Source organism: Vombatus ursinus, unplaced genomic scaffold, assembly GCF_900497805.2.
Source record: "Vombatus ursinus unplaced genomic scaffold, bare-nosed wombat genome assembly UNPS02014798.1, whole genome shotgun sequence".
NCBI classification, from domain to species: domain Eukaryota; kingdom Metazoa; phylum Chordata; class Mammalia; order Diprotodontia; family Vombatidae; genus Vombatus; species Vombatus ursinus.
In genome coordinates this window covers 21,161,204-21,185,400 of record NW_020954576.1, presented here as the reverse complement: position 1 = coordinate 21,185,400, position 24,197 = coordinate 21,161,204, and the positions used below count along the sequence as shown (strand labels likewise).

At 41.0% G+C, this 24,197-nt stretch overlaps 1 protein-coding gene across 1 annotated transcript in view; it reads right to left on the bottom strand.

Annotated features, from left to right (window-relative positions):
• The window catches only part of LOC114049737 (kinesin-like protein KIF26B), a 605,544-nt gene extending 600,230 nt beyond the window's left edge, over positions 1 to 5,314 (bottom strand). Inside the window, exons 1-2 of the mRNA XM_027871127.1 lie at positions 4,724 to 5,314; positions 3,295 to 3,696 (exon numbers count right to left, since the gene is read on the bottom strand). Coding sequence (XP_027726928.1) covers positions 3,295 to 3,696; positions 4,724 to 4,786 — 465 coding nt within the window. The 5' untranslated portion in view covers positions 4,787 to 5,314. The remainder of the gene's footprint in view (positions 1 to 3,294; positions 3,697 to 4,723) is intronic.
• Between the last annotated feature and the right edge of the window lie 18,883 nt (positions 5,315 to 24,197).

Sequence of the window (24,197 nt, the reverse complement as noted above, 5' to 3'; positions counted from 1 at the left end):
TTTCTATTAAGAAAAAGAAACCTAAAGCACTTTGCAAATTGTCATCTGAAAAAAAAAAAATCTACAACATGCTACTGTTTGCATGAATTCCATGGTTTTACAAACAGGATAACTTGGGCACAGAGAGGGCAGAATTGTTTTCTTCCATGGGAGGAGAGAAAGGGCTAAGAAAAAGCAAACCTGTCTTTAGATAACATGACTTCTAATCTTGCCTTTCCCATTAAGGATTTTGACCTGTCCACAGAATCACCTAGTAGTGCTAAAAAACCTGAGTACATTCTGGTATCAATCAAAATGGTCATTTTTGCTAATTACACCCAAAATCACTTTTCTCTCTTCAATGTTCAAACTCTACATGGTTGAGTCACAATGACGCCTCTTGTTCTTATGAAACTTAACTCCTCCTGTGCCCAAGGGCCACAGAGGTACACAGTTTGCTCATAAATGCAGCTAGAAGAAGAAAGGATTGATTTTAAAGCCATATGGCCCTTGTTGCAGCAGAGAACATGGCATTTAATTGGTTAAAATGACTGTAAATTTTAAAGACAGAACAGTAATTATAGTTAATCTGAGGGTGCAACCACCAAAATTTTTCTTTCCTAAATAAAACACAAAAATCTTGAATCATTATTCCAGCTGTTGATGTTGAGAAGAAATACATGTAGTTAAAAATTGAGAATCCACACATATACCTCATTGCTAACAATGAGCTAATCAAAAGCATCCTTGTTCCTGGTTAAGTATTGTACATTTTCCTGCACTAAAAGTCATGCTTCACTGCATAGCTCCACATATAAAACGCAGGCTACTTACATAGCAGTCAAGTGTGGCATTATGTAATATTCATGTGTACATTTAAAGTGATACCTTCTGACTACTGCCTAAGAATGAAAGCATTTCTTGACCTGCCTGGATCACTGCAAGATCGTATGGAAAGTTGATTCATGCCTGCTATAATGCTGTTTTGGGAACATTCATTTCTCTCTGGCAAAGTAATCAGTTTTGCTAAGTTCCTTGTATTTCATAATATAAATAAAAACTGACAAATATTTTGGGCTGACTCTTACTAGAACACAGATGAAATTTCCAGCCTGCTTCAATTGCTTGGATAGGCACAATGGTGCAGTGAGTAGAGCTCTGGACCAGTAGTCAGGAAGACTTCAAATTCTGCCTTAGATACTTCCTAGCTATATGACCAGGTACCAGTCACTTAATTTCTCAGTTTCTTTATATGTAAAATGGGCATAACAGCTCCTACCTCACAAGGCTGCTACAAGGATCAAATGGAAAAGTACCTACAGCACTTTCCAAACCTGAAAGCTCAATTTAAATGTCAGCCATTCTTCAATAATAATAAAAATCCACCCATAAAACTCAACAGATGCATTTTATTTCCATCCTTTGTTCCTTCTAATTGTAGGAACAATATTCTTATTGTAGATGGTCATCATAGACCTTAGTGGTGCTCTGGTCCAACACATAGTCCAATACTCTCACTTTACAGATGAGGAAGTTTAAATGACTTTTCCAAGATCACAAGAGTAGTAAGTAGAGACATGAAATTTGAACCCAGTTTCTTCTGTTGGCTTTATTCCCCTCCCCCCCCTTTTTTTTTCCTGAAAACAGTACATGTTCATTCTGATTTACCATTACACTAATTATAACCCTTAAAGAGTAGCATACAGGACCCATTCTATAAAAAAGGCATCCTTGGGAATGGCCTAAAGGGATCTGGTATTGCTGAAACTAATTATGGCTTCCAAATATAACATTTAATGTCTCAAGGTACCACACAACCTTTTATCAGATAGCACTATTCTGGCAAACCTAAAATTAATGGGCAAAACAGCCTTTTAAATACATTAGAATTTATTTTTAGTTTGCTGACTAATTTTATTATGTGACTATGAATGGTGTTTGAAATCCTCTTCCATTGTCCTCCATTAAAATATAACATTCTGACAACAATTCAAGAGTTAATTATTATTTCTGAGCTAAATTCTGCAAATCTTGAAAACAATTCTCCTGATGGTGATTTCCAACATTCAGAATTTTACCACCTTTGTTGGTGTTTGTATACAAACAAGCTAAGCATTCAGATAGTTACTCCCTCACTCTCCTTTACAGGATCACAAATACTCCATTCCAAAAGTCACAGAAATAAAAACTGGGAAACGCCTCTGAATAAACAGCATCAGAAAATCCTCGAGAGCAATTTCTTCTTTTTCTTGACACCTCTCTGCCCCAAACACCCAAGAAAACTCTTTGAAGGGGGAGAGTAAATATTATCATTTGATAGTACTTGGACCCAACAGGGCAAACACGATTGCATTGTGTTACATTCTCAGAGCCCTGTTGGCCATTCACTACACACCACCACTGTGAGGTTGCTATGGCAGAACCCAATGTGTATTAACACTCAATCAGTTCTGGAGCCCTAGGACGCCTCTTCTGGGCTGTTCCCCTTAATCTTTCTGCACAATACAACGCTATTAAAAACAAATAAACAACTAACTTCAGGATGTAAGATTCTGGGAGAAGGATATTAACTGGCAAAGAGAAACACCGATACTTAACTGATATTTGCTTTCACAGCCTTGGCAGGTTGGTTTGTTTGTTTGTTTTAGATCTTCAAGGAACACGGGTGGAGGAAAGAAACCTGACTCCGAATTTGAAAGACGAAAAAAAAAGCCTAGGGTCTCGCGGCAACGTGGGGATGAGAAAAAGAAAGGATGAGAGGAAGTGCCATCAGCATATTCCAAAGTCTGTCAAACATCCTGACAGAATAGATATTGTTGTTGTGTCTGCTAGCAATGCATGACTACGGGCAAAAAGGAGGAACTGAGAGAAAGGTATAGAAGGATATAAGGTCTGGGAGGGAGGAATTTACAAAATCGGGGGGGGGGGGGGGAATGCAGCACCAAGAGCATCCCCGGGTCTGAGAACCCCAGACTAGGAATATCCCTCTGGGATAGTTAAGTTCAGCTCTCCTGGGCAAACCAAGCCAGCGCTTAGGTGAAAACGTAGCAGAACGGCTGTGGAGTTGCTCGCTACCAGCGCTTATAAAATAGGTTAGAAACTGCCCGGCGACTGGAGGACAAGCATTCAGGGGCTGCCCTCTGAGAACCGTACCCAGAGGAAATGCCTCGGGATGCCCAAGGGACTCAGGTTCGTGCCCAGCCCCTCTCGCCCCCTGAGCTCCTCCCCTCTGCATATTCTCCCTATTTCTCCACAGGCTGGCTCCCTCTTCCCCTCCCCCCAACCCCAGCTCTCCCTGACAGGGGCCGGCCTTACCTTGCTGGAAAAGGGGCCCGGGAGAAGCAGCTTTAGAATCTGTCTCTTCAGCTCCACCAGGCGGGCATTGCAGTTCTCGCACCAGACGCCGCGGTCCGAGCCTGGAGAGGAGCCGCCCCCGCTGCCCGAGCCTGGGGAACCTGTGCCAAAGCCTGGCGAGCCGCCCAGAGAACCAGGCGAGCTGGTGCCGATGCCAGGGGAGGCAGGTCCCGGGGAGCCCGTAAACGAACTCGGGGACGAGGTGCCTGAGCCAGGGGACGGGGTACCCGACGAGCCGAGCGCTGAGCCGGCACCCTCGGGGTTAGGCCGGCTCCCTGCCCGGGACTCTTCATAGGCTTTCCTGTACCAGCTTTCGGGGGAGAAGGGGGCGGCGGTCTTGGTAGGGGAGCAGACTTCGTTCACCTGGAGAGGGGTAGAGACGCGGGGTTTAAGCGGATGCATGGACAGTTCGCTCCGGCGTGCGTGGCTGTGGCTGTGTGTGTGTATGTGTGTGTGTGTGTGTATATGTGTGTGTGTGTGTGTGTGTGCACGCGTGTACGTGGATGTATGCTTCTCAGGATCGTTTCAAGTTCAGGCACCGCTGCTGCTCGCGGCCAAATGCTCCCTCCATCAAATCTCTTTAATTGTCCTTAAGTAAATGCAGACAGCCAGTGTGCAGCCTACCTGAGAGACCTGCACCCAAGTACCAGGTTACACCGGGCGTCTGTAAACACCTTGGATGGGGCGTGGAAAGCCACGAACAGGGGCATAAAATGACTTAGGTAATGAAGAAATTTCCGCGCCGCCGCCCATTTTACAGCAGTCCAGAGTATCTCGCTTAGCCGGGTCCCCTCTGTGCACCTCCCCCACCCAGGGACAAGCACCCACGCGTGAGATCCCAGGAGCCCCTGTCTTGAAGAAACCCCAAATAAGGGAACTTAGGACTTAACCCTACTCGATTTGATTCATTCAAGCTAAAGCGTCAAGGTTCCCAGTTAGTCCTAAGTTTAAGTCAAAGGCTAATACCGCGGGAGGGAAATGATTAGAGGAACATCAGAGAAATCCCAAAACACCGAAATTTAGTTCAACTCTGCTGAAATATGCAGCAATGCTGCAAAAGTTATAGGGAGGAGGGACGCTTTTAAAATCATGCAGGAAGGAGAGGGCTTCTCATACCCTTCCAGACATGCAGTTAGGCTTGCTCTTGCCCACTCATTTATACTGGACTCCCTTAGCTGAACTGCACACAGAGATCCTTCTGCTGCCGTATCAGAAAAAGGGAAAGCAGGGACGCTTAGGATGTTAACATGCAGCTTAATAAGGTTAACCTGTTTGTATCATTTGTTACATGTCAGGTTACAGAGAGTCAGCGACAGAACAGGGGGATATTTTAAAACCCTCGGCGCAGATGGTTCTAAAGCGTCTCTGCACGTTATTGCGGACAACTTACCCCGTATTTTCTGCTCCTGGTTGTGACTGCGATCCTCTCTTTATTCCCAGCCACAGAATTCATGGTGACTTTGACAAAAAAAAAAAAAAAAAAAGACTGTCTAAAATGTTCCACCAATGTTACATCAAAAGAGAAAATCTTCAAACCCAGAAAAAGGTTCACCGATTGTATGGAGATGTATGCATGCTCTGCCCTAAATTCGAGGTTTCTTCATTGAAAAAAATAACCAAATGAAATGAACGGTAATTGGCCTCAGAAGTGATACCACCAATTTTCAGCCAAAGCTGGGATGGGTGCTTTATATTCTTTCCCCCTTTCTCTTCAAATCATTTTTCCCCTCGTTGTCTTCGGTTTCCTTCACTTATACTCCTTATTTTCCCAGAACCGGTAACATCCAGATAATTAGCATTTCTCCTGGCTCCGCAAATACAGTTTTCCTCCGCAATTGAAATTTAAAAAAAAAAAATCAATGCACATATGCACAACACACACGTACGCGCACACTGGGTAGCTGCAGAAAAGGTAAAAAGCAGAGAGGTTCTGCCTCGCCTCGAAGCAGGGACTTCTCCCTCCCTCTGCTGAGTGGTGTTGTGGTAACTTGTTTCCTTCAGCAAGGTTTGCAACTGAGTTAAAAGAAATCCTCCAAAAATATAAGGATCCAGCGTTGGGGAGGAGCTTCGGAGACTCCTGGAGCCAATATCCTTCTCCCCATTTGTGCCTGACAGTTTAGCGAGGAGGTTCTGGCTATAGGAACGTTCCCCGGTCAGCGGAGGAGCTGCGGAGCATGTGTACGCAAAGCCTAGAGAGCCTCAGAGAACACTTCACTGCAGTCCCGGGAAAGGCATGTGCTGCCGCTGCTGCAGCTGCTGTTGTAGCAGCAGCAGCGGCGCGGATCCATTTTATTTTGCAGCACTCCAGAGTGACATTGAGATCTGCTGGGGCTGGTTGGTTTGTTTGTTTGTTCCTTTAAGAAGGAGTCAGAGGAGAGAAGGGGGGAGGAAGGGAAGTCTAACGCGTCCCTTTTCGGGAAGTTACTGGGGAGTGATTCGAAAGTGTTAAGGAAACCACGTCTCCAGCGTCAAGCTGCAGCCGACGGCGGGGAGGCTCGACCCCCGCGGCCGCAGGCACTGCTGCCTCTTCCCCACCTCTTCTCTCCTGCCCTTTCCCCTTAACCGGCTTTCGATTTTTACCTTTAAAACCAGGGCTTGCAAAAAATACTGGGCCACGGACCTGCCCGGCCCTCCCCGCCCGCCCTTTGTTCTCTCGCCACAAACCTAGTGAAAAGGGTGGATTTCCCTAAAAATTGTTCGGTTTAAGCCTCGGATGGTGGTTCCTACTGTTCATCTCCTTTGCCTCCAGCTCTGCACCCCATCCCCAAGGACCGGCACAGGGAACGCACCTCCCCGCCTCCCTCGCCCCTCACCCCGAGCTAAATTAGCCAAGGTATGGGCAGGTGACACTTGGGGCCCGCTGGAGAAACCCCCTTAATGGAAACTCTGGAAGCCTTGGCCCCAAGACACCTACAAACAGTCCCCCTCCCCATACACGTGGCGTGTCAAGGGTTCCAATTCTCTGCCCTCCCCTCCCTCTCGGCTCTCCCCCGGCGCAGGTGCCCCTGAGGGCAGGATGCTGGCATATGCCGGGCCTCCACACGTGGCTGCTCTGGGGTGTCATTTTTAATTTCCTGAGAGCGACATTTCTTCTGGTGAGCTGGCAGGTCTGTTTTGTTGTGACCTTTAATTAACACACCGCTAGACGCCTCTCGCTGGGTCTGCTGTGTTCCCGGATCACGTGTTGTGTAATGGCATCCGTGCGCCTGGAGATTAGGACTGAGGGATGGGCCGGGGGAGCAAAAGGGTCAGCCAGAGCTCGTGCCTAACAGCTTGCTTCCCCTCCGGGTTCGGGATAAGGCCCTGAGGTGGGGTAAGGGTGGGAGGGGGAAGGCAGGTGTCATGCTCCAGGTGGAGGGTAAAAGCCTTGCAGCCCTCAATCCCCGAAGTCTCTGAGTGGGAATCTTTCACAGCCACCTAAGCAAGATAAGAAGTCAAGTCAGCAAACATCTATTAAGCGCCTACTAGGTGCCCGGCACTGTGCTAAGCAATGGGGATACAAAGAAAAGCCAAAAAAAAAAGTCCCTGCCTTCAAGTAGCTCACAGTCTAATGGAGTCAAAATGAAGATTTCCACGGTTGAGTGGAAGTTTCCAGTACGTTTCTTCTTCTAATGAGAAAGAGATCAAATCAAAAGAGGGCCTTATGGAGGCAGGTACACGCCCAAGGTATCTATCCTCTAAGTGAAACTACACAACACACATGACACACACCTTCAGCTACATTTGCATTCCGCCAAAGGAGCTGCAAGAAAGATCATTGCCATTAGTGACGCGTTGCTTATCAACCTAAATACAGCGCATCTGTACTCACAAGACGAAATGGACGAGTTGATAAAGGGGGGCGGGGGAGGGGAACCACCTTGCAGATTTGTCAAACCGAACCGCGTCTGATTCGCATCCTCAAGTAGCTGCCGCTGGAGTATTTGGTGGGACGTGAGCGCTCTCTGTTGCCCAAAGTCTGTAACGGAAGCCCTTAAACAAACTAGTTTGGGATTTTGGATGTTTGGTTTTTTACCCCATCTTTTGCTTTTATAATTATGATAGTTGAAGGATGGAGTGGGGAATGTTTTCTGAGCCAGATAAAAATCTTTCCTAACTCATTATTTGTTTTCTTTTTTATTAAACCGACGTGACTGCAATAGTGATCCACTGTAATGTGTTGAATGTTGTACAAAAATATTGTTTCTTCCTATGCTGGGATGCTAAAAGTGTTACTCAGGAATGGGGAACCTGCGACCTCGAGGCTACATGTAGCCCTCTAGGTCCTCAAGTTCAACGCACTCTCGGGGCCGCAGGTTCCCCATCCCTGGTGTTACTTCTCAAATAAACAATTCGAATCAGGCAGAACTGGCTTCCAATACTACATCGCACATCTAACTAGCAGTGTGACCTTGGGCAAGTCTCTTAACCTCTCTCATTTGTAAAAAGGAGGAGCTTGGACCAACTGGCCTCTTGGGTCCCTTTCAGCTCTAACTCCATGAGCCTATGTTCCTCCTTCTTCAGGATAATGATACTTACTGTTTCTAGGTACTTCATTCCTTCATGTAGAATCTTAAGTTCTTTGGGCAGCAATGGATCCAGAACTAGGCCAGAAGTCAGAAAGACCTGAGTTCAAATTTCACCTCAGACAGTTACTAGCTGTGTGATCTTGAGTAAATCTCTTAACCTCTCTCAGCCTCAATTTCCTCAACTGTAAAATGGGGATAAAAATGGGGATAATAAAAAATAATAATAATAATACCTCCCAGAGTTGTTGTGAGGAGCAAGTGAGATAATTTTTGTAAAGTACTTATAGTGCCTGGTACATAGTAGGCACTATATAAACGCTAGATATTATTATTTGGGGAGTCAGGGAGTATTTTTTTATATCTTCAAACCTAGTATAGCACCTTTCATAGAACAGACACTTTTAAAATGCTTGTTGAATTGAACAGAATTGAATATTAACTTGTCAAGGATGTCTTATGTAAGACACTAGCTGTGTGACTCTAGGCTGGTCACTTAACTCTTATGAGTCTCAGTTTCCTCATCCATAAAATGGGGGTAATAATAGCACCTTCCTACAGGGCTCTTGTATCAAATAAACTAACATATTCAAAGCACTTTGTGAAGCTTTACAAATATCATCTCATTTTATTCTCACAACAACCTTCTGAGGTAGGCTCCATTATGATTCCCATTTTACAGTTGAGGAAACTGAGGAAGATAGCAGTTAAATCACTTGTCCAGGATCACACAGCTAGCAAGTGACTGAAGTAGAATGTGAACTCGGATCTTCCTAATTCCAGATCCAAAGATCTATCCACTGTATTGCCTAGCTGTCTATATGAATGCAAACTATTATTTTTTGTGAACTATTATTATAATATCCCTGTCTACAATTAAGGATTTAGGATCTTAGGATTTAGAGCTGGAAAAATATAAGAGATCATCTAGTCCAGCCCCCTTATTTTACAGATAAGGAACTCAAACCCCAAGAAGTTGTGATTTGCCGGAGGTCTCACAGCTCCTAAGTCACAAAACCAAAGTCTTCTAACATCAAATCCAGTGCTCTTGCCAGCACCACAGACTGCCTATCTATGATCTAAGAATAATTCATCATCTGCATTACCCTAACCCCACCCCCACCCATTGCTGAAACATTCCATGCATACTACTCATTTCACTTATTAGTTATGTAAATAGGGGCAGGGCACTTCACCTCTATTTCCTCATCTGTAAAATGGAATTTACAGTGCTTATGATACCTACCCCACAGGGTTTTTGTGATACTCCAATGAGATGATACATATAAAAGTCCTTTGCAAGCTTTAATGCTAGTTATTACATTATTATTATTATTATAACATCCTTTGGACTTTTTTTTTTTGGAAAAGGACTTTGTTTCCCAGTGCAAACTAAAGGGTTAAATAGCTCTGAATCTCCATCCGAGAGTTGTTAGTGTCATTGGGTATTTTGGATTTGGGGATGGGAATTGTTTTTTAACATGCAAAATGAAAATCAAAATTCAACTGCTAGTTGCTAAAGAGAATGCCGAATGCAAGGACAGATACCACTTCTCCTTAATATTTTTTCCTTTCAAGTAATTTCCATATTAGTTCAAGCAACAGCACGCCAACGGAGGCAGGCGTGTGTATGTGCCAGAGGCGGCTGCTTCTCCTTGAAAGATAATTAAAGCAGCTTACACTGTCCATGTGGTGTCTTGATGAATATGCAGGCAATATTTGCATATGATCTACTGGTATTCTCCAGGCCATATGATCATCTGGTGGCCTGCCAGGGAGTTATTAGCAAACTGATAACTGTTTAATCTTGTACACTAAGCCCCTATTGTAGCACCAGAGTAGGATTGCTATACTTCAGGCTGAGGAGAGCTTCCTGATCCCCAACTGTTATTTCAGCCATTAATTACTTTCTCCCCACAAACTCTTTTTATACAGAATTCTTCAGGTTGGTCCAAAGATGACTAGTCAGAGGATGGAAAAGGTGTGGAAAGGGAACGACTTTTTACCAAATAATTTGGTGGGGGTGTGGATGGATTGAGTTATTCTCATTTTTTGTAACAACGTCAAAAGAACAGGTACTCAGTGCCACATCTGCTGGGGGGCTAAGACATCCTTGACCCAAGGATTTGTGTGCCGGACACGCCAGTCAGGAAAATGTATGATAGCCATGGTAAATTGCAGCTCTGCAGGACACAGCTTACACAGGTTAGCTAGAACAGTGGGACTAAACTTAGTTTGTAATCCAATACTGCATTGCCATTAGTGTAAAGTTTCCACAGCACCTTCTGCCCTTTACCAAAAACACAACAAACATAATGTTGAATTTTTCCAGATCTAAACTGTATCTTCATACACACACACACACACACACACACGCACACAGAAATTCCCACTTGACCAAAGCTTGACATAAACAAGAAAAGGAGAAAAAAAAAATTGTACAGTGTCCTTGAAAAGGGCCTCTGGCAATAGATCTTTACAATACCAGAGTAAAGCTTTAGAAACTCATTTGTCCTTTTTCCCCACTGAAAGGCCTGCTTTTTCCCTCCTGAGCTGCTAACCCTTCCTCTGTGGCTCCATAAATGAAGCTTACCCAACTCTGCCTTGATCTCACCTGCTACACCTGACCTGCCATCACAAATCTCCATCAGCTATGGAAATCCTGTCAGTTCTAATCTCTTTCTCTCGGGGTCAAGCTCTCTGATCTGTGGGCATTTGACCGTTCTAACGCTTGGGCTGGAAATTGAACAGAAATAAATATGTGTGAGGATATACTGGTGCATGTGGCCTTTAAAAAAGGAAAAGGGATCTGCTATAAGATTATCCCAAAGGACATTTGGAGGACTGGGGGCCCTGAGGGGATGAAGGAGGGGAAGAATGGTATGGTGAAAGGATCACAGATTTATGTACAAGAGAAAATTGTGATCAAGGAGACAGAGGCATCAGGCACTACTTTTTGTTCTTTTTTTCTCCCTTTCTTTTTAAATCTCAGAAATTAAATTTAAAGCCTCATCTGAAAACAACATACACAAGTGTCAGGGAATTCAAGAGTTAGGGTTTCTATAGCAACATCCACGTGGTCATCCCACTACTATTAAATAAATGAAATTAAATGTTTCTATTGCCCTTGACATTCATCCATATGCTCTACGATCCCTTTATTAGTTTGTCATTCCCATCCCCAGATTGCCAATAAGGAAACCAAGTCCATAAAGATAACACAAGGTCATCTCTATATGGATAGTATCCACATAGACCCTGAATTTAGAAGTACTTGCTGCTTTTCTCAGCAGGGTGGATTGTAATCCTGATCACTATTCAGGAGCTAGAGAGCTTTCCATTGCCAATTAAGACTGAATCATGGGAACCTGGAGAAAGTGTTAAAAAAAAAAAAAAAAAACCAACCAGTGATCTTCCAAAAGGAAGGGCAGAGTTGGGCTAAGGGATGGATGGAACATACAACTTATGAGCCTAAAAATTATTTTTCCTAAGACCCAAATCTGACATCAACTCCCTGGCAAAATTAGGGAACAAATATTAACACAAGGAGAAGAAACTTTCTAGAGATTCAAATAATAATAAAAGCAGGAGCAAGAAGCAGCCTGGTCTCACAGTCAATAAGTTTTTATTAAGACCTACTATGTGCCAGGTGCTGTGCTAAGCACTGGAGATATAAAGTAAGGCAAAAGATAGTCTCTGCCCTCAAGGAGCTCACAATCAAATGGGGAAAACAAATAAACAAACATTTGCAAACAAACTATATGCAGAATAAATAGAAAATAATTGGCAGAAAGAAGATAAGAGAATTAAGAGGGGTTGGGAAAGGCTTCTTGTAGAAGGTGGGATTTTAGTTGGGACTTTAAGGAAGCCAGGGAAGTGAGTTTGTTATTTAAAAGAACAAGCCTTGCTGAACTACCCTGGATTATTTTTGTAACAGTCGTGTAATTAATAGATGAAGGGGACCCATTAAAGACCCATGTCTTGACTTTGATCAAGCTTTTATTTTTAACATTTTATGAAAAATCACAGAATTAATTTAGTTTGTGTTAGAGATTAATATCTGGTGGATTGAAAGTAAAATGAGATAATTTAAATAGCAAACCCTAAAGACCAAACAACCAGCTATCCAAGGTAGTGGGGAAGATTCAGGGGACCAATACTGGATCTAGTCTTAACTATTTTTTTCTAGACCTTTGATCTAGAAAAGAGTAAGAAGGAGTAAGCCTACTAAACAACAAAGTTATTTGTATCTTTGTCTTGTCCCCATCTGATCATAAACTCCTTGAGAGCAGGACCTATGTAGTACTTATATTTATCTTTGTGACTTGAATAATATAGTGCCTTGAAAATTATAGGTACTTAAATTATTTTTGAATTGGGTTGAATTGCAGAATTGAAAGTTTCATCCTTCAAAGACCTGTCACTTATCAATGTGGATACTCACTAACCTGGTATCAGTATCAGTATCAGTATCGCCTTAGTACATGTCTTAGTAACTGATGGTGGGAAAAATCTGTCACCTGATAGCCACCCCTCCAGTAATATTATTAATCATTATTATTATTATAAATAACTAAGGCTTATATAGTGTTTGCTATGTACCACACTGGTCATGTGAAAAAGCTCATGGGACAATAAATCTAAAATACTGTTCTCAATTCCAGATCTCATGACTAGAAAGACAGATTCACTGGTTGAACACAGGTAAATAAGGGGCAAGAAAATCTTTTTTATGAGTGAAAAAGAAAGAAACTTGGATTGTAGAAGCTATCAATGGCAAAAAAAAAGATCATTATCCTTAAGTCCATTCTATTTATCAGAAGCATAGAAAATAATGTAGTTTTCTGAGAGAATAAAACCAAGAATGGGAGTGCCTGTGAAAGATGGGGAAATAAAGGCAAACTTTCAAGAAACAAAAGATGATTTAAAGATTTAACAGATCATATGACTATCTTCCCAAGATGCCAAAGAAATATATGCCCATCCTTGGTGAATTTTAAAACAGATAAGGAGCAAGTCTTAGAAATATAATCACAGGAATCAATCCAATACTGGTATGGAATGTCATTATTTAGCACTTGGGTTTTCAAAGTGATTTGAACTCACTAATTAGCTATTTCTTCTAATACCCCTGTTGGGGAGGTCAATGTAATTAACTCCATTTCACTGATGAGGAAACTAAAAACAAAAAGAGGTTCAATGAGATGCCCAATTTCACAGAGCAAATTAAAATGGCAAATATAAGATCAGAATTCCAAACCACTAACTACTCCTGACTGTGGTTTATGTATTTATTCATTTATTGTCACTCATAGATCACAGTCACCTAAGAATTCTATACTTACAAGGATCAGGTTTCATTTTGGAATACATGCCTCCATTTTGGACTTTTATTCTGAAGAAATCTCCAAAATAAAGCTAGATATAAATCTACATTTAGATTTTCCTAAATGTGGGTAATAGAGCCTCTACCTCCCTCACAGAAATTTAATGTATAAGAATTGGGCATGAGATTAGCCTTTATTTCATCTGCCATGGAAAATGCATAAGAGATACACACAGGAGCCCATGAACATAAGTATAACATACAGAAACATAAAGACTCAAATAGCCAAAGGCATTTATGATCACAAAGATTTGGATGTTCCCTCCAATAATTGCTACCCATCCCCGCCTACTTCTCCTGTGTGACTCTTGTCCTCTTCCTCCCACAAGTGTACCACAAGACAACTCAACAAACTGGGGGCCTTTCCTACTTTTCTCCCACATCTCAAGGATACTATAGAGTAATCAGGCTGTCTACCTGTCAGCTTTTGCCCTTGTCACATGACCAGATATTTCCTTAAGGTCTTTTGCCCCTGTTCTGTGCTATGCAAAAAAGAGCATACATTCCCCAGATCAAAGAGTGGTTGAACAGGATAATTCCTTCAGTTATATCTTTCAGACATATTGAATGATTTTGATGTATGGATAAGAGATATCTTGTTCAAAGAGCCTTTAAAGTGGAATTTTGCTCTCAAATGTTTTTTTTTATCATGATCAACATACAAGCACAGTTGGATCTTATATCTTTCAATCAGTTATATATACAATGTTAAAGATGTGGTCTACTCCTTAATATCATTGATGAAAGATCACTTATTCCCTCCAAATACGTTATCATGAATGCTCTCAATTTGTGTATAGTTGAGTCTTATAAAGTTCTTATATAGATGGGAAGGTAAGCATCTTAGTTTAATTTTTTTGGTCTCATTTTTTATGTTCTCTCCTGCTACATTGTGAATCAGTCCCTCCACACTTTCATAATTTTATCACCTCCACCATGAATCTCCTTTATCTACACTTGGTTTAATCTAGCTGCTTTTTTTATCTTTGTTGTCTTTAGGGCCTTTTCTACCTTCCCATAAGCACATTTGAAAATGTAATGTTAGAATCCAAATGTGGTGGCTCTGCTAATTTTGATGATGAAAACAGGTCATTAAAATAATCTTTGCAGATCTTTTCCATTTTTCTTCTGTTTATTGTCCTCTTTCCACGTTCATATTTAAATGTCCTTGGGATAACTTTGCTTAATTAGATCATTTGCCACACTTTCTTGAAATAGATTTTGTTCTCTACTGTTTCATTTTGCTTTATTAATCAATATTGTTCAAAATCATCCACTATCCTTCCATGTATGGTTTTACAAAGGAATTTATATTCTAAACAGGTCTTGCCTTTTAGCACCTCTTCTCATTATTTGACAGGGAAATTAAGTGTTTACTGCATAAGGTACTTTCTGGGCTCTTTTGGTCTTCTCATTGTTGAAACTGATTTACATTAGTTAACTTCTGTATAAAATTATCATAATCAGTGTTGATGTATTTTCTGTTCTCCATTTCCCATTTTCATTGTCAATTACTTGTTTAAATAATTCAGGAATAAGTTATTTCAATTATTTGTCATATATTTTTCTAATTTTTCCAGCTTTTTATTAATATTGATCTTTGCTCTGACAAAATCAGTGGTATGACTATATACAGATAACTGATTCAGAGGTGACTCTCAAAAGAAAGAAAGAGAGGAAGGGAAGAAGGAAGGGATGAAGAAAGGAAAAAGGAAGAAAGGAGGAAGAGAAGGAAAAAGGGAGAGAGGAAAAGCATTTATTGAATGCTTACTATGTTCAAAGCCCTGGGAATAAAAGTAGAAAAGCAAGACAGTCTCTGACGTCAAGAAACTCCCATTCTAAATAGAGGGAGGAAACAAACACATACAGGAGTTTTCAGCTGCAACTCAGATGGTAATTCACCTTCCTTAATGGCATTTCCATTAAGAAAATCTTAATGGTTTCAGATGTTCAACCTTCTGACAGCATCAAAGACTTTGGTGGCTGCTGAGGAGGCAGGGGCTACAGTACCTTCAGAGGCATTTGTTAGGTTTCATCTCCACAAGTATTACTTCCCCGGAAACTGAAAGCAGAGGGGTGGGGAGAGCTGTGGAAAGGCAGAGTGCTGCTGTTCCCAGGGCTGTTGGTGGCCATTGGTGATTGACTAGAACTGATGGGAACCTTCTCCATAAAAAGTTCCTCATCTCAATAATGGCTACAGAAGACAAGCTGAAGTCAAGGCTAGTGGCATTTGGGAGCAGGGAGGGTGTACAAGGATCTGAAGGAAAGTGGTAGTCAAGGTGGTTTGATCAATATGGCACATGTCACATCCTTGTTTATCCCTCATTATGAGTCTTTTCCTGTCTGTTAAACTACAATCAATTTCATTTTTTATGATATTATTGGGGCCTACCATGTCTGACACCTACTCATTTTCTCCCAAAGGAAATGTTCAAAATGTAAAGGTGTAAAATTTCTATGTAGTCTACAAGTTCTTGGCCTCTCTCATTAATTCTTCCTGAATCATATTTCCCTATATATTTCTCACCAGCCTCACTTTTCCCCCCTATCTTTTCACTGAAGGTGAATGAATACCCAAGTATACATTGATTTGATTTAGAAGGTCTTACAGAGTTTATAGAATTTCTCTTTCTTTATCCTCTGCACCAGATTTGGTCTGTTTGTGGAGCCATAGCTGAGACTTTTCCAATATAATAGAATCTGCTAGAAGTGCTGCTCTGCTGGCATAGCCTTCAAGAACCAAGGATCATTCCTCCACCTTAATAAGGCACTGGAGTAGGCCTTAAATAACCCATTAAACTCATCTGATGTCCCCAGAAGGTGAACCAACTTTGAGGATCTTCTAAACAACTAATTCCCCTTTACAGTGGATGCTGGCTATCTGAGCAACTCGTGGTAATCACAGGGTTAGCAAAGCCCAGATCTCTTGCCCTCTGCTCTCATAACATGACTTTGGTCCTTCAACTGCAGGATGATTCTCCTCCTCCTTCACCAAGAAGCATAATATCGGGGAAATATTCTATCCTGAGGAGGACAGTTGCCAAATAATGAAGCTTGGGAACTCTTGACCACTTATGAATTTTTTAACTTGGAAACTCTCAAATTTGGGGTTAACCATGAGATAATCCCCAAAGCTGGGAAAGTCTACTATTTTCAGGGTCTCTCTGCCCAGGCCGTATGGCTCTGCAGGAACTCCATCAAAGTTACCTGCTATACCTCAGGCATGGAAATTTCATTCTCAGGAACTCTAATATCTGACCTGTTCTCAAAAAAGAAAAGAAAAAGGCAGAAAATGAAGAAGAACTTGCAGTTCCATACTTCAGATGACTTGGATGAACTCATACTTTTTGCCAGGTGTTTCTCCTATAAGTTGCCATTTTTCTGCTTCTAGGGAAATCCCCTCTCTCCATATCCTGCTGCACTGTGGTCAGGAAGTCCAATGGAAAGAAAGTACATTAAGAAGAATCATGGCATTTCAAGTAACAGCTTGCTGTTATAGCCTAAGGGGAAGGGAGGGCTCCTTGGACAAGATTGCATCCCCCTCCACTCTTGGCTCCTAACACCTTGGAGACAACTGAACTCACCAAGAACCAATTAGAGGAGCTCTCAGTGTCCCCTCAGCAAGGGGAGAGGGTGTAGGTCTACTTTCATGAGAGATGCCCTTCAGACAAAGGTCCATATCCTATAAAATCTCATCAAGTTTATTGGGGAGGGGGGAGAGGAACTCATCAAATTGATCAGGAAGCCCTGATCAACCTCTTACATATTTACCTGTCTATCCATTCAAGTCAAGCTGCCATCCTATGACACTCAGCCTCAAGGCTATTATCACTAAAAGATAATAAAGGTTTTCCGTTTCTTAATTTCTGCCTCCATGCCTGTCATTTAAAACCCAAAGGTGCTTCTCCCACACAGATAATAGAGGGACAAAGCAGAGTTGACAATTTGCAGAAAGGACTGCACTATTAAACTACGGACTAGAAATGCCCCTAGGGTAATGAGGGAGGCTATCACCCACATAACATGTAGGTGCCTGCTGGCATGGGACAGCATACCCTGGCAAAGAGAGTAAGTGAATGATGGAGTGCATGTAAAGTATAGGTAACAGCTAACATTCTGTGTTGTACTGTAAGAATTGATTACAAAGCCCTTTTTACATGACCTATTTCATTTTAGCCTAAAAACTGCACTGCAAAGCGAGTACACCAGCCATTGTCCTCATATTACATATAAGAAAACAAATTCAGGGAAAATAGATAACTTACCCACAGTCACACAGCTAGTAAACATTGGAAGCAGAATTTGAACCCAGGTCTCTCAATTCCAAGTCCAGAAGTCTATCCACTACACCATGTTGAGCCCCAAAGTATAATGTACATGACTTAATAATGTACAAACAATGCAGGCTGGACAAAGAAGTCTGGATAAGAAATAGAGAACTGGTCTCACAGCCAGGAAGACCTGGGTTCAAGGTTAAAATACACACTAACACACTCACTAACACCCACACTCACACTGGCCTCCATGCCCTTCTACTTTATCCAGGCACATGAGAATTCTTCTGGGAACTCAAAGTCATACGCAATCCCCACTCTTAGACAAAATGTGTCCCTGGGAGTGGTTCTCCATAACACAAAATATCGACTGTTCTTGTACTGAATACTGATTATATAATGCAACACAGAAGAGGAAATACTGCATCAGATCAGGAGATCTGAGGTTGATTCCTGGCTCTGACACTTCCTGGCAGTCGGGTTATTCTCCCTTTCCAGTGTTCAGTGTTTTGGGTTTTTTTCTGTAAAATAGGGGTAGTAGTATTTTCACCACCTACTTCCCAGGGTTATTCTGAAGAAACTGCTTTGGGAATCTTAAAGTGTCATGAATGTTATTATTATTATTATTGTTATTATTATTATTATTATTATTGTATACATGCAATGCTTATGTACATGTGAAACATCTTTTGTCTCCTCATTCTTTTCTGTACTTTGATCCTGACTCTCTGGATTTCTTTAGCCACCATGACCCAGCAGCCTTCTCACCCTGGAAGATCACTCCACCCCTACATCCCCTTCGTCTGATTGACCTTCCATTTTAAGGAAAGTATCCAGGCCAGCCATGTTAACTCCTTTACTATTCTCTGGGCTCCAATCCTGATTCTCAGGACTTCTTTCTCCACCAACAGTCTTTTCCCTCTAGAAGATCATCCCACCCATGTGGCTTCTTGCTCTGATTGGTCAATTCCTCCTTGAACCTCCATTTAAATGAAGGTGCCCAGGCCAGTCATGTCACTCCTTGTGACTCTTCAGACTTCTTTCTCTACTTTGTCCCTGCAGAGTACCTACACCTCACCCTCTTCCTGTCCTCCCCTTTCAACTTCCCTTTCTTTACTGTCTTCACACACTAGAATGTAAACTTCTTGAGGGCACAGACTGCCTTCATTTTACGTGTATTTGTATTTCCAGAGCCTGACACATAGCTTAATAAATTCTTGTTAACTTGTTGACTTAACTTGCCTGTTCAGACATTTGTGGATTTGCTGAATAAATAAGTAAAGGCTATAACAGGTAAAGGGTAAAGGAGAGAGAGCTCTTTACTAGGCATCGTTGAAGAAACAGAATATGAAATTTAAAGTGGTGAAAGATGGGGACTAGCTGTATAGAGAGGTATACATCTAGTTCTAGCTCTAAAAAATAATAATAACAATAACTACCATTTATAGAGCACTTTGATGTTTGTAATACATTTTACTTGCATTATCTCATTTGGGCCTCAAAACAACACCGTAATATAATTAATATGGGGGCAGCTAGGTGGCGCAGTGGATAGAGCACTGGCCCTGAAGTCAGGAGGACCTGAGTTCAAATCCAGCCTCAGACCAAACACTTGACACTTACTGTGTGACCCTGGGCAAGTCACTTAACCCCAACTGCCTAAGCAAAAAAAAAATATATATATATATATATATATATATAATTAATATGAATATTAAAGTAGGAAAACTGAATATCAAAGAAATGAAATTACTTATCCATGATCACACAGAAAATAAGTGTCATGGGCAGGATTTGAACCCAGGTCTCCTTGACTCCAAGTTCAACATCCTATCCACTACAACGATATACATATAAATTTATGCATAGATTAGATAGATAGATAGATAGATAGATAGATAGATAGATAGATAGATAGATCAGTCCTCATAATATACGGTAGGTCCTAGGCCTGATCTCATTAATAGAGGAAAGAGGAGATTATTTTTCAATATCCTTTTAAGAGTGATAATCAAACAACATATGTCTCAGACCAAGGGTATATAACCAGTGGCATCGGTATCACTAGATGGCACCTAAGATAATTTCTTTTAAACACTTTTTATCACCTCTCTCCTCAATATGCACCTTTTTTCCCTTTTAATTAATTTTTTCCCTTCCCTTATCCTACTTATGCTCTCTGTCTCTGTCTCTGTCTCTCTCTCTGCCTCTCTAGTTCTGTCTCTCTGTCTCTCTTTGTCTCTGTCTCTCTGTCTCTCTCTTTCTTTCTCCTTTCTTTCAAAATTGTCTGTTCCTTAGATCTGCCAATCTTACTGGTAACACTTAAGAGTAAAACATGGTATTTAGCTTTGAATTAATGACAGAAGATTTGAGTTCAAATCCCAGTTCTGTCACTGTATAGCAAATGCAGATCACAACCTCCCTTGACCTTAATTTGCTTATCTGGAAAATGGGGATGATTATAATATCAATTCAATAGAATTCAATAGAATACCCATTCAAGTGTATAAAATGCTATTAGCAATTTTTCTTAATTATTATTATTATTGAAGTTAAAGTTCTTACCTTAAAGTTGTTAAAAAATAATTTTATATTAAAGTTGTTATTATTATTAAAAAGGTTGCTGACTCCATCCACAAATACTGAAGTCATGCCTTTCACTTCTCTGTTTTAGAGCAAATAGCTTTAGTTTGGAGCAAAAGCCATAGAAAACAAATAGCAATAAATCATGTTGTTATATAATTTTACCATCCCCTCTACCCTTTTCCCCTTCTGTCTTCTTTTCCTCCAAAGTCATACATTACTGCTTGGTATCCTCACTAGCTTGGTGATGCAAGGAAATTCATGCCAAGGGAGCTTGCCATATAATATGGGATAATCATCCTACAGGGAATAGATGTGGACTGAGACACTAGAGAGCTTTGGGATCTCGTTGCCCCTAAACCTCAGTAGTAAAGGGTCTATAAGCAAATGGAGATGTTGAGAGCCATTGGGAGGAAGAAGACTTTCATTTCCTTTCTCATGATTACTTTTGTCTCTCCTATCTCTCTATACTCTTTGGCTGTTCCCCATTTCTTGATATCTTTACTTCTTTTCTCCTTTCTTATGCACATGATCAACAGGAACAAAGCCAAGGACTATACAAAAGACAACATGCCAAAGTGTTGAAAGCACTGGTCATAGTCCAGTGAACCTGTCTTACTCTGGCTACCTGGGATAAAAGGCTTGAGAGGCATAAGCAGAGTTTTGTGAAGTCCATGGGGATGTGAAGCCCTCTGGGTTTTCTTTCACTGAACACTGAGTTTTGGAAAGGGAAAGAGGTCTATACATACAAATTATAATTTATTGTTATACATTTACATGTATGGTTTACATGGGAAGATTCAGGGAAGGAATCTCAAAAGAAGAAGGCAGATAATGCCAACATGGTCTCTGCATCCCCAGCAGCCACAGCAGCTAACCAATTTCAGCTAGTTCATCACCAGACAAATCCCATTCATAAACCAATGTGTGACCACACACACACACACACACACACACACACACACACACACACACACACATTTATACAGTATCCCAAAAGTATTAGTGTATTTTTAATCCCTTAAAGCTTAATGCTGAACTAAGACTTTTGGGACACCCTGTGTATATATGTACATATATGTGTATATGTTACCCATTTCTAAAAATGCTATTTCTCTTCAGAAGCTAAACTTGCATCAATTAATACTACATGAATACAAGGCTATTTGCTTGATAGCCATTAGAAACTGGCTACCAAGCAAATGCTGCCCATAGAACAACTTAACTACAATACAGGATCTTGAATGTATTTTTTTTTTTTTTGGTGAGGGCAATTGGGGTCAAGTGACTTGCCCAGTGTCACACAGCTAATGAGTGTTATGTGTTTGAGGACAGATTTGAACTCAGGTTCTCCTGACTTCAGTGCTCTATCCACTGTGCCACCCAGCTGCCCCTTGAATGTATTTCTAACCCTGTCCTTTTTTCAATCTCACATCAAGGAAGGGGTAGGCAGAGACTTCCACAAAGAGAACCTTGTGCTTCAAATAACCTTTACACAATCCCTCTGGATGTCACTTCCCAAAGGCAACAAGATTAGCCTCCCTAGAAAATTAGAAAACCTCTGGAAAGTATTGTGAAAAGAAAGGATTCAGAAAGGAAGGGAGGGAGGTATAGGGGGAAATCAAAGATCAATGTCATTTTGAGATTTATAATAATATTCTGGTACTTCATGGAGTCCTCATTTCTTTAATTCTTTTCATTTTCATATAACTATGGTAATCACATATCCTAAATTTTCCAGGACACTCCTGGTATCAAGAAAAGACAGTATATTTTTAATATGGTTTCAGAAGGAAGATTCTTCATCAGACTGTGTTTCCTGAGTTGTGGTTTAGAAAATACAATTGCTGTATATATTACTCTCATAAAGCAAGAAACCTTTTCTCACAAAATAATAATGGCAGCAGAGATCAGCACTCATCTTAAGGTCACCTGCTGCTTCTTAAATGGGTCTAGATTCAGGGAAAAGTGGACTTGGAAGATAAAACCCTCAACCTTTAAAAAGTGCAATTTCTTCTTTGGCCTTATGGCTTATATATTGTATGACCTATGACTCAGAAGCAGAGCCTTAGTTTGAGAAGAACTTAGTTTAATCTTGAAAGTTTCTAAAAAAAAAAATAATAACTTGATAATGGCTCAGCCCTCACCCAGAGCTCAACCTTGTGAATATCTGAACTTGGCTTATTTGTAGCTCTTCCTAAGTGAGCATCAGGCTGACAATAAACCTTTAAACCTAGGATAGAAGTATTAAAAGACAGGTAAAGAACAGAAAAGGGACTCATATCTGAATCCAGTAAGAAAAAGAATAGTTCTAGCCACCTGAGTACCATTTTCCTTCCTCTCCTCCCTAGGGAGAGGTTCAGCCATAGTCCCATAAAACTCTGGACACAAGACTCTGCTATGTAAGCATTGCTGTTCCACATAGTGTTAACTGCCCTCTTCCTTCTCTTTAAGGACTATGATCTCATGCTCTGGCATCTACTGTCTGTCCCAGCTCCAGATTGCTACTGGTATTACTGCACAACCACCATCACTCAGCATGGTGCCCCAATCACCCCAGCCCCTACAGCTTCTGGCTTAGTCCAGGAATTTCCCAGCTGTTGCTAATCAGCCAGTGCCACTGCTACCTCTTATCCGTTATGGATGCTTCACCTGGAAGTTCCATCTTCCTCTCTCTACCGTGAATGGTTCTTGAGGCCAATAGCATCATAGGAAAGGGTCACTGTTTGCGCTGAGTCATCTGATCCACTTGGCCCCAGGCCCATGACACATGGGAAAAGGTTAATCAACACCTTTTGGAGCAGTTTGTTAAAACTGAAATCTGCCCGCTCGTAGATAGAATAAGGCCTGGATCTGGGATTTCACTGGTGTAAGGAACTTCCTCTTTCTACCAATGCAGGTCAGTACCACCTTCTTTGCAACTTAAAGTCTTAGAGAGTTGACAGGTTAAGAAGCGGCAGATGAAGTCTCTTGCACAAGGTTGCACATTCAGTACATATCAGGAAACAGGACTCAAATCCAATTCTTCCTGACACGAAGACCAGTTCTCTATCTAATACACCACATGCCATTCAAACCCATTAAGATCACCATCTCTAGCTTAAGTTAAGAAAAATAAATGAACCCTTGGTTGAGTAGAAACTAGTTAGGTCAGCATTATTTGCCTTCCCAAGCCACAAAAGCATGGTTCTTAAAGCTTATGTTTCACCAGTGTCCTCCAATGGATATTACTATATTTATGCTGCTTAACATTAGTCAAAGGTAACTTAACATTTGCCTTGAGATGAGCTCTCTTCTAAAACGCATCAGTATTTCAGTTGATTCTAAATAGTTCAAAATGGTTCTCTGAATTTGGACAGGATTCATCTGAGTAGCAGCCAACATCTTTTCAGGACTGATGAGTTTATCTTATTCCTATAGTAATGTTGATTAAACTACTTTAGAAACTAGGTATTATACCTATACCATTTCTAGGTTTCACAGCTATACAGAAGGATAAAGAATATGATCAGTTGGTTTGATTTGGGGTTTGATATCACACTGCCATAACACTTTATCTGTCCGTTGACCAAACAAAATGCTTATTGTCTTGGTTCGATGTTAACATCTGTGTTAACTGCACCATCCCTAATGAGTGTTCTGCCTATGTAGCAGAATTAAATGCTAGCTTTCAACTTTATAGTGCCAATAATATACAGTGTAAATGTGCCTATAAACCCAGGGCTAGGACTCCCTGAGTTGAGCTCACATGGACCAGGTCTGATCTCAGATGCTGACCCTTGAAAGGGTCATTCTCCCTTTTGGCTCATGATGCCTCTACCCAGAGTTTACAATGGGAAATTTCTGAATATAATTTTGCATAGTGTGTCTATATTTCCACAAAGGTATATAATAGAATCCTCAGCTTCCATAAAAGCATTCAAGGTAACAAATGCATAAAATGTACAGGATTGCCCTTTTTTAACCCCCTCCAGAAAATCAAGAAAGTGAAGAGGACTCACAGGAGTCTATAAACAGATACAGAAAACATATTCAGCCCTCATCATAACCCCTATGCTTCCTTCAGAAGGAGAACTAGTGGAGTTATCAGCAGTTCACTCTGACATTTCTGTGAAT